At 40.5% G+C, this 11,222-nt stretch overlaps 1 protein-coding gene across 1 annotated transcript; it reads right to left on the bottom strand.

Annotated features, from left to right (window-relative positions):
• LOC113172187 (putative uncharacterized protein YGR160W) lies at nt 1–2,731 on the bottom strand. The gene is made up of 12 exons (XM_026375045.1): nt 2,598–2,731; nt 2,168–2,210; nt 1,955–2,003; nt 1,810–1,852; nt 1,679–1,715; nt 1,534–1,582; nt 1,192–1,225; nt 1,038–1,114; nt 836–963; nt 588–645; nt 425–496; nt 1–333 (listed from the first exon to the last, which is right to left on the bottom strand). The coding sequence occupies exons 1-12, from the start codon at nt 2,615–2,617 to the stop codon at nt 125–127; spliced, it is 819 nt and encodes a 272-aa protein (XP_026230830.1). The 5' UTR covers nt 2,618–2,731; the 3' UTR covers nt 1–124.
• Between the last annotated feature and the right edge of the window lie 8,491 nt (nt 2,732–11,222).

Here is an 11,222-nt window from a genome sequence, read left to right as displayed (position 1 = left end):
ATCTAAGTATACAGGATTTTATTTTACTTTTGTCTTTTCAGTTGATGGAATAGGAAAGAAAATGTGTGCAACAGGTTTAAATGGAAGTGTGACGAGGACGAGGGCAGGGCTTTTGCCTGTCCACTCACTTCTCTTCTTCCTCGTCGTCATCTGATGACGAAGAAGATGAGCAAGACGAAGAGGAGGAGCTTGAGCTATCAGAGGACTCCTCGTCGCTTTCGGTGTCTTCAGAATCATCATCGTTATCGTTGTCGTCTTCGTCGTCATCATCATCATCGTCCTCGTCGTCATCATCATCATCATCATCATCCTCGCTGCTCTCCTCTTCTTGCTCTATGATAAGAAGGAAATAGACAAATTCACGGTGTATTTCGGAATCTGCAGCAGACGTGTTTGTGTTTGGATGAAGACGAGGAACTCTCACCCTTCTGCAGCTGCTTCCGGATCAGTGGGAGAAACTCGGAGGCATCGAGATTGTGTGGTTCATAGATGAGAACTATAACAAGGAGAGAAGAGGCACTTGACTTTGCCTGAGACTGGTTCACTGACTGACAGACGTACATCTCATAGGTGCAGAATATACATACTCATCTGACACAGTTTGCTGGCCAACTGAAAGTCTTTGTCCATTATTGCTCTCAGGAACTGAAACCATAACATCCTCAACTGAGTTTCATTTTTTTGTCATTCAAGTATACTCAATTTGACTAATAGTAAAACTGAAGCCAAGCACTGTTAATATTTTAGACATCTGAAATACACAAAAAAAACAACAACTACAGAGTAAGCTAAACAGAGCATGAAGCATGGAATCATGGATGATCAGTTGCTTTACCTCGATTATCAGCTCCACAGGAGCCTTAAGGTCTTCATCCTCAATATCCTCTTTATCTGTCTGCTCTTCCTCCTCATTTACCTCATGCTCTGGGAGACGTTCAGCTATTGGAGAAGCAAGCGTCCTTCCTGCTGGCAACCATTATCGTTATATCGCTTTCTCTCTCGCTACATTTCTTTTTTTTTGCCCCCCAACAACCCACCTGTTACTGCTGAAGGCTGTGCTTTCAATTTCAGCTCTTCACTAGACACGGCAGCTGACTTCGCTGGTTCTTCACCCCTGAAATCACGTTTAAAAATTACAGTTAGGTCATTGGTTTGATGACTTACTCTATAATGTAAACTCTGAGTGAATACCTTGGCGTTATGTTGATAGACATCTGAGCACACACTAGAGGAAAACAACAGACAAACCAGAAATTTAATTCAACCAGGAAACCATTGCATGGATATCAAGTTATTCAAATATACGTGTGGGAACAGAATAAGCAGAAACTCACTGGTAATTTCACCTTGAAAGCAATACATTACACTTACTCTACCAGTCAGATGATAAGATTATGTAACAATGCTAATGCAGCTCCAGAATAAGTGTAAATAAAAGCCACTGGTTACATGAATAAAAGGCAAAGTGCTTAACTCAACATGTCAACTGTGTAAAATAGTGCTGATGAGATAACAAGACTTCACACCACTTACCTTCCGTGTTCAGCAAATCCAAATTTAAAGACACCGATTTTGGAGTCTCCTGGCACAAAACCATAAATATAAGCAAAACATAAGATTTAATAATGAAACCATGTTCCTGTCATTCCAGTCAAGTAATCTCCACAATAACACACACCTGTATAGAACTAGACAGTGCACAGGAAGGAAGACTCCTAGTGGATGCAAAAATAAACAAATAAAATACTGGGTGAGCATCGTGGGTTATGATGGAAATGTATTTTTCTGGGTAATTTCTCAGTTTCTTACCTTGGTTTAGTACGGTTTACGACTGTTTCTTTCCTCAGTGTATCTAGAGCATAATCAAATATATAAACTTGATATATAAACTCATATAAATTTTCTGTGACAGACTAACGAGCAACAGAAGAATGGAAGGAAGTCTACTTCTTACCACTGCGTTTATGGGTTTCAGAACGAGCAGACGTGACTGCTACTCCTGGCTACACCCAGGTGAAGAGAACAGAAATAAAATAAATGTCATACATTGTTTTACACTGACTTTATACAAAACAGCTCAAAAGAGAACAGCTTGGTATAGATGGAAAACTAGATATATCACAAAAATCACAAAAGATAGATCTCACAAAAATGAGACAGTCCCTACCTGTTTCTTTGAACCAGGGGAGGATTTCCCCAAACACTGTAATCTGGAATAGAAAGGATTTAAAGCATTGTCATTCCACCCGAGTTATTAGGATGCATTGTTAAATCCTTAATATTTCATGGAAATAATGTTTCTATAGGCTGGTTGTCTGGTGTGTTCATGAAATGACATTGTTTTTGAAAATATCTGTTTTCAAAAATGCCAGTAAAACAACTGGTGTGTTCATGAAGTGTAATATCACACCATATAAATGCTTTTTACAAGTATTCATTTCATTTCTGAATTATCCTTTATTTTAGTTTTCTAGCTAACCACATAAACTGTGGCTAAGGCCTGCTAACGCTGCATTAGCATTAGCTGTTTGTAGCTAACAGCTAGTTCTTCATTCAGTGTTTTGAAAACTAACTTAAGTTAACATGCTATGTCTCACCTGCTCGAGGAGGAAGACATTATGTTTGCAGCTTTTACTCCTTGTAGTTTAATGTCGACTAAGTTGTCTTAATGTCAGGGTGACACCTTCACGATGTGGGACAGACGACCACTAAAAAGTAAACAGTCGTTGCCATAGCAACGGAGAAACGCTGAGCCAATGCTACTTTCACGTGCTGTGGGACATTTTGCAATTCTAAATAGTAACCAAGTTTGAGTCTGCCTATATTTTTCCCAGTAATTTCTGGAAAAAAAAGGTATGTAGACTGTGTGAGATGATAATCGCTTCTTTCTGATCACAGTCAATCAGTTAAAATTCCAATAAAATATGATTATATATATTTTTTATTTTCATTTTTATTTCTCTTACAATTTGCAACAGATTTTCAAGTGGTTTGTCACTACGAATGCATGAGAATACACAAAAAGTCAAGGAGAGAAATAAGAGATATAGCCTCTTCTTACACAATGGCCAGCTGTTTCTGTCCATCTCTCCATGTCAGCCATATTTCATCCAATAAGTGGCTGTTACTGCTACATTAGCCGTGCATACATTGAAAGAGCTGCCTTCATTCTTGAATCTGTGTGTGTGTGTGTGTGTGTGTGTGTGTGTGTGTGTGTGTGTGTGTGTGTGTGAAGATTGTAGAGGTACTGTATGTCCTTAATAGGTTCACATCTCTTCAACTTGACTGTGTTGTTTCACGGTTGTCTTAAAATCTCAGGAAGATATAAACAGAGTGACAGGCTGAAGACTCAGCCTTCACACAGTGCCTAAATTAACAAGATTGACAGGCTTGTTCATTTTCTGCCTGACACTGAAGGACTGTTTAGAGAAAGGTGAGGTTTTTAGGCTACTGAATGTGCACGATTTCTCTTCACAGCCTTCTATTTTTTTCAAGTCTCTCTGTCTCGCACACATACACACACACAAAAAATAACATCAATTAGACAGTGCAGTGAAGTTGCTCGGACTTAAAGCTCCCTCAGGAGCTGCCGTGCCACTGAACCATGCGCATGTGCGTTTTTCAGGTAGTGTGCACATGTGCGTGTTTGTGTGTAGACCGTGGGCTTTTTCAAGATTGTAAATGTGGTGAGGTGGCAATCAGTCTTATCTAGTGAAAGGTTTTCCTTGTCACTGCACCAGCAGGAGAAACACAGAAAAAAGAAGTAAACGTACAACGTCTTTTAGATGACATTTAACAGTACACACCATGGAGTGTTTAGTCTGAAAGAATCTAAACTATTGTGTCATGTTTCTGTGGTCTGATAGTCTGTCTCGTCAGTCAGTCCCTGTGTGGATGGCTGTTGCCATGGAGCCAAATTACCTAATGGAAATGACACAATAAAGCAGCTATGCCTCTTGTACATTGTTCCCCTGCAGCAAAAATTGTATTGAAGGACTGACCATGAGTTAATAATCTTTCCTGTATTTCTATGTAAACGCTCTAAATATGTGAGCAGAAGATTTCGTGTACAGTACGACTAAAGACTTTTAATCCATTATACTATACAGATCCTGTTGTCGTTTTATGATTTGCAGGACAGTTGATAAATCATCTAGCAACTAAATTACGGAAACCAAAACTACAGAAAAAGAAATCTGATTATTATGCTGTGCCTATTGTGTAAATTATTATGTTTCTACAGAGGACGTAGGTAATTATGTATTTAATATAATAAATTATGTGGGTCTTTAAAGTTGGGGAAGTCTGCTCTGTATGGTGTGAACACACAACTCTAATGAGATCGATCACAAACATTATCCCTACACTATCGACAATGTGTATTCTCACTGTTATTGAGTGTTTAGAGAATATTTCTCTGACTTTCCTCCATTTTGTTGTCTGCATAAGAAACTCATAAGCTTCTTAAAAGTCCTCCTCCCTACTCATAGCTCTTTTAAGGACTAAGATGCTTTGTGCATCGTTTTTATCTTTACTAGGATTTATTCTTTACTTTAACAGGACATTCTTAGAAAATGTGTTAATTCTAAGAATTGTCTTAGAAATTCACCCCTAGGAGAAACTTTTAGGCTCAGGAAGCTTTGTGAATATGGCCCTTGATGTGAAGTGCTTTATCCTGCCAAAATAAAATATCCAATAACTTCTTACATCAGTATAAAGGTACATGATCCACAAACTTTGGCAGAACCTTTTGTGTTCATGTAGGAGCTCTTAGTAACAAACTGACCAAGTAAATAGGAGTTCAGGGCCCTCAAGAGTCAGTCTAGAGTTCATTAATAACCAAAAACATTAAGTAAATCATGTCACTTCTGCTTTTATCTGCACCGTGTTTTCGGACCTGATCCTGTAAAAAATCTCTTTATGTCTAATGCCAAACACCAAAAAATAAAAAATAAAATAAATAAAAAAATCAGCTCTGACTCTCTCACCTTGTTTTTAATGGAGCCCTCCCTTCATTCTGCCAAACTGCAGGCAGATGGAGAGAGCCACAAAATGCACACACACACACACACACACACACACACACACACACACACATATACACACAAGAGCACCAGCAGCCCATCAGGCACACCTGCCATAGAGGGTTGATGGGAAAATATATTCCACACAGACGACATGATAACAGAGTCATTTCACACTTCAATGACCCTCCACACGGTCGCTTTGTGTGTGTGTGTGTGTGTGTGTGTGTGTGCGTGTGTGTGTGTGTGTGTGTGTGTGTGTGTGGACTCATGCACATCTTTTAGGGTGCTGCTGGGTTATGTACTGCGTGTGCCATGAGAGACTGTGCTTCTCACAAATTTCCATATGATGAGCCCTGAGGCCGACTTGACAGCGAATGAGAAACAGACGGAGAAAAGAAAAAGGGACAGGAAGACACGTCACAGTCCTCTAGGACGTTACAACGTGCAACGTGAAGTGTGTTTTTCTGTGATGGAACGCCAGTGAACATACTGTCCTCACTATAGCTTCATTAACAGGGATCAGTATTAAAAAATTAAAGCAGCATCACGCTGTCACAATGACATCACCTGTGGTGCATGTATGTGAGTTTGTATGTATATGTGGTCCAGGGATGCTCATGCTACTGTGTCCTCGGGCAGGCATGCATATGAAGCATCTGTGCAGGTCTGTCAGCGTGATGTGGTGTATGACAATCCATCCTCACGCCTCACAGCCTTTGGCAGGCTGAAGCCTAATAATAAATGCAAATTACAATCAGAGGAGCAGATCAGGGCTGGAGAGGATAATTGCTCCATTATGGTTATGTGTGTGTGGATGGATGCGTGCATCTTGTATAACAGAGATGGAGAGAGAGAGAGAGAGAGGGAGGGAGGGGCACGGGGTTACGAAATGCCGGGTGCTGACGTCACAAACAGACTGCGTAACAGGAGGACAAGTGGGGTGTTACAAATATTGATTTATTTGTTGGATAAAACTCCACTTTTCCAGTACGAGGGCCAAGTAAGGCTAATTAAAGTGTGCGTGATGTAACTGCGAAGCACAAATCAAAACAAAACTAGAAATATCCAGATGGCGAGCTTATTTTGAATGTCACTCAGTCAAGAGTTTGAAATCCGAACTGTGTGTGAAACTTTGATACATAATTCCACTTTTTTAAGATCAGCTCCATCATGCTGAGGAAACTGTCTGCAGAGCGCTTCACATTAACTTTCAACTATTGGCAACATTACAGTTTTTGATATATATTATGTCCTCTGTCCTGAAAAACTCCTTAATGAGTGAATGTAACAAACCAGCTCATCTAATTTTCCTCAATAAATGTATAATATGTTTAAACGGTAGTACAGAATAAATCTAAAAATGACAGGTTGTTATCTTTGAACAGGCTAAACTAACCAGCTGCTGACTGTAACTTTGTACATGAGAGTTAAATCTGTGTTCTCATCTAACTCTACTTAAGAAAGCAACAGCTAAAGCGAGATAGGAGTACTTTTTAAATAGTCAAGATATTCCTTTTAGTGAGATTAACATAACGCAGAATTCTGCATTGAGTCTATGTGAAATCCTACACTGTGCCATCAAGTGTTTACTCTCACATAGCTAATCAGACGGGAACTACTTTTTGAAAGGAACGCACTTCTGAAAGAAATTCAATTCGATTTGCTTGTGATTCTCTTTAAACCTTCTAATCTGACTCTTGTTATTAGTCACTAGATGTCCAGGAAATCATATTCCTTATTTTATTTCTCTTTTATTTTTCTGTGTGGCCGCACTCACACACCCGGTAACACACAGAAACACGTGCTGAAGTGACACATGGGCTTATTGTATTTGCTCTGCTAAATTGCTCTCTTGTTTGTGTCCTCGTAACACGAGCCAAAGGGTTTTTTACTGCTAATATTCATATTACTACACATGCTTTGCTTTTAATGTGAAATCTGTTTAAGAGGATGACTCAAGCCTCTGGGCACTTTATTGTGTGTGTGTGTGTGTGTGTGTGTGTCTCTATGTCATCATCATCACCATAATCATTGTCTTTGGCTTTGTTAGCATTCTTTCACTTACTCTTCCCTTCTCTCTGCCAAACAGTTCACTGATAGATCTGGGCCATCTGTCTTTTTTTCAGTCCATTCATCATTTCCTCACTCATCAAGTCTGTATTACTTCATTTTCCTTCCCCACTCCATCTCTGTCTCTCCCCAACTCGTCACCCATTTCAGAGGGGCTTTTCGTTCCACCTCTTCCTTCCGTTCCATCTATCTGCCTCACACTTTTGCCTATCCGGTCTTTTCCTTGCTTCATTTTCTGCCTGGGTCGTTTCTGCGAGCTGTCCACCCATTGGCGAGGACATTTCCATGGATGAGCTTGTAATGTGTGCAGTGCCAGAGCCCTCAAGAAGGGCTCATTACATTAAAGAATCACCTTACCTTAAAACAAATGTGCAAAAATGGATGACTTGTGGTCAGAAAACGGAACCGATCAATTAATCTGTAATGATAATTGTGCAAAATTATGCCATATGGTCTGATATCCAATCCATGTTGCTCTGTACTAGGAAGTTAAACAGCAAAGCAGCTTTAAAAACGTGTCATAGTAAAATGTTATTAAGCATAAACTGTGTTTCAAGGCCAAAAAGAGCAACTGTGGTTGAAACATTTTTCATTTGATAAAAATTAAGAAACATATTTTTATTAGAAAGTTATTTGAATCAGTGTCTTAACAATTTCATATTTGTGCATCCAGAACAGTCTGAGCAATATTATTTCATATTGGAGCCTTGTTTTCATCTCCCAGGTGAATGCAACATAAAACAATTCATCTATTGTTTAGAAGAACAATGATTAGTGTAGCTCTAAAGACAAATACTTGTCTCCAACACAGCATCATTCATTATTTCTGCAGGTTGACAGGTGAGGCGGGGAGGTTTCACCTGAGGAGGCATACTTACTTCCTTTTTTCACTCCTCCGTGATGCAGGGTGAGTGGTGAGGTAGGTTGAATGACAGCTGGGTCGGCCATTTGAAACAGCATGAAGGAGACAGAGAGGCCTGAGCAACGGCAAATGCTCAGCTGCATCTCCTGGTGCATCATGCACTTGCGGTGGATGGGGTGGGGGGGGTTAAGATTATGAAGATTTATTCCTCAGGCACTCCAGCGGCACTGGCATGATTATGATACCATAACACAAGGTGCCATAAAGAAAATGGTGTCAGCTAAATGAAGAGCAGAGTGCTGAAAAGCGCTCGCCATTATGTGATCAATCACACCTGTCAAGCACGCAGCCCTTGATCAACAAAGCTGTTAGTGTCAGTTGTCGGGCCATTTCTCCCTTGTCTTTGATTTCCTTGAATTTGTGCATTATTTCGGGTCATTTGTATGTGTGTGAGTGTTTTTCTGGGTCAGTTTGCCTCTTCTCCCAGGCGGCCACAAGTCTCCCACCTACAATACCTCATGTGAGCACTGATAAGAGGTGAGGAATTACCAAACATGTTGACCACATGCTGGCTGAGATCACACACACAAACACACGCACACACGGGCCCCGGCTCTGATATTTCACAGGGAGCAAGAAAGGGATGCATACATCATTCTGACAGAGCCAGAATGGAGAGAGACATCCCTCTGTTATCTTCACACACACACGCGCTGTCAGAGATTTATAGTACAAGGCTTTAATGGCGCCCTTGCACACCTCTCCCTCTGTATACCACTCTCCTCTCTCCCACAGACACACAAACACACATTCATCCATCACTTTCCTCTTCCTCGGTTTTCCTCCGCTTCTCCATCTTTTCCCTATCGGCTGTCCATCTCACATCTCCCCCTTTTACTTTTACTTCTCATTCCTCTCCTTCATTTTCCCTTTTCTTTCCCTCCTTCTTCTCTCCCAAGACAGCCCCTCGATTTCTCTTCCTTCACCCAGTTAAGTAAGTAAGTACAGTAAAAATAAAGATGTCAAAGTCTGGTTCATTTCGGAGGGAGAAACGAGATTTGCAATGTTTCATCCTGAGGGTGAAGAGGACGGACGTATACTCACACTGCTATACCAGTGTGGTTTTCTACAAATAGCTTAATGTTCCCAATAAACAGCATGTTGACAGCCATACATGACTCTCTAATGGGCAATGGTTAAACCTTAAACACCGATCATTGACCCATGTGATTTATAGACCATTGCTGGCAGCCACTAGGCGAAGCTGATCTCCTATAGAAGTCTTTCTGCGTTGCTCATAGCACACTAACATGTACTATGTCGGGGTTGTAGGTATACCCCCAAACATCTGTTGTCTTATAAATGAAGGAGTTAAATCCAAGCTGTCATGTCCGCACAAGAAAACTGTGATATTTGTGCTATGTGTTATTTTTATTCAGGATAGATTCCACAAGTGAGCAAAAAATGAGAATGAAGTACCATCTATGAGATCACTAATAGAGGTCCACTAAGAGAAAATGGTCCACAGACAGCGCAGACAGGTAAAACGATCCCAACCTCAAGACTGAAGGAGACACAGAAGGACTACAAACAAGGCTGTCACATTGTTTTTAATACTATTTTTTTCCAGGTTTTCTTTTGGTTTTGTGTCATTTTGTTAATTGTATGTTTTATTTTGGTCATCTTACATCTTCATTTACATCATCTAAACATTAACATCTCACACAGAGGTTCCGGCCCTGGACTGTGTCAATTAGACTTGTTTGGTAGTCATCCATGGTAGTAATCATCTTCCTGCTTGACCTTTGTCTATGAAACATCATCTTCTCTACACTGGTTCAAATACTAGTCTCCACATACTACATACAATTAAAAGATGTGATACAAAGTGTGAGATGGGCTGGGGGACATAGTGGGGCCTCATCAGGTGAAACACAACTCCAAAAGAACGGTAATGCTGCTGTGTGTCTGCTTGATCAGGTAATAAGCAAATGTTCACCATAAATGTTGAAACCTTGATAATGTTGCCATCGCCATCAAAGGAATCGTGCATTTCTTTGTTTCCATTATGCTACTTTTCACTGTGACATATTTAACTACTATAGATTTAGCAGACAACCACAGTTACATGTTCAAACGTTACAAATACATTTTGAAGTGGATGTGACACATGTCTCATCTTAACACTTGGAACAGGAGAGTGACGAAGGTGTCTGTACGAACTCACACAGTCCTGACAAGAGGTCTAATTAGGTGACTTGTAAAAACCCCTGCAGGGGTGTTATCATAGGGGTGCAGTGCCCTTAAGTGATCGATGCAAGACTTTGACATTTTATATTGTGGAATACTTGTCCCTAAGCTGCTGCTCAGTGGCAGCTGAACTTACTTGAGGTTATTAAACATGTTTCACCTCTAAGCAAAGAGGCCTTTCAGATGAGAAGTGAAACATCTTCAAGCAAGTCCAACAGCCAGTGAGCAGCAGCTTTGGGATAAACATCACCTGCAATATCATCGATTTTCAAATACGGCTTTAGTTTGTGTTTATTTATGGGCATATGTTCCGTGGTGCATCTTGATGATACTTCATCACTCTGCATGCTGCTAGAATATGTGGAGGGGAATGATTGTTTCATCTATTATTATTATTACTGTGTTCTGTCACCTTCTAGACTTTATATAAGAACAAGCAGGGGAGTGTTTAAACTCACTGTGAACATCCCACATAGGAACTGTATCAGCTGAACCTCACAGCTCCATGTCGCCATGCATGGTGACTAGAGGCTATAGCAAAGTCATAGGAGTCCTCCCCTGTATCTGTTAGTCTCTTGTTAGAATATCTCAACACATTCTCGGTTAGAGTCAAATTCCTGCTACTGACTCAGATTGTGTGTGTCTTTTTTGTCTATTGTGTCAGAGTCTGTGAGTCTGTATCGACTAGCTGGCAAAATAATAACTGATTATCCATTATCCTTTGCATTTTCACCTGAGCATTAGTTTTTTACATGCAGGACAGGTTTGCACTCTCCTACAATCAAACACACACATTACACTCACATGCGCACACCCTCTCGCCCTTCAATACAACCCTATAATTTGCCAGATGCGACGAATCGTTGGTTACTATGGCAACTACAGCGGGGAGAGTTTTTCGTTTTTCTCAATTTTGGCAACAGGGCTGCACACAGACACGGGCCAGGATACGCACGCGCTCATCATGTGATCGCGGCTGAGCCGCTGAATGGGGGAATGAATTAAAAACCAGC

Source organism: Anabas testudineus, chromosome 17 (genome assembly GCF_900324465.2).
Source record: "Anabas testudineus chromosome 17, fAnaTes1.2, whole genome shotgun sequence".
NCBI classification, from domain to species: Eukaryota; Metazoa; Chordata; class Actinopteri; order Anabantiformes; family Anabantidae; genus Anabas; species Anabas testudineus.
This window is presented reverse-complemented; position numbering and strand designations above follow the sequence as displayed.

Coding starts and splice junctions, on each gene's coding strand:
- LOC113172187 (XM_026375045.1), bottom strand. CDS start 2,617: ATGTCTTCCTCCTCGAGCAG. Junction 2,004..2,167: donor CCCCTGGTTCAAAGAAACAG/GTAGGGACTGTC, acceptor ACCTGGGTGTAG/CCAGGAGTAGCAGTCACGTC. Junction 964..1,037: donor ACAGCCTTCAGCAGTAACAG/GTGGGTTGTTGG, acceptor GGTTGCCAGCAG/GAAGGACGCTTGCTTCTCCA.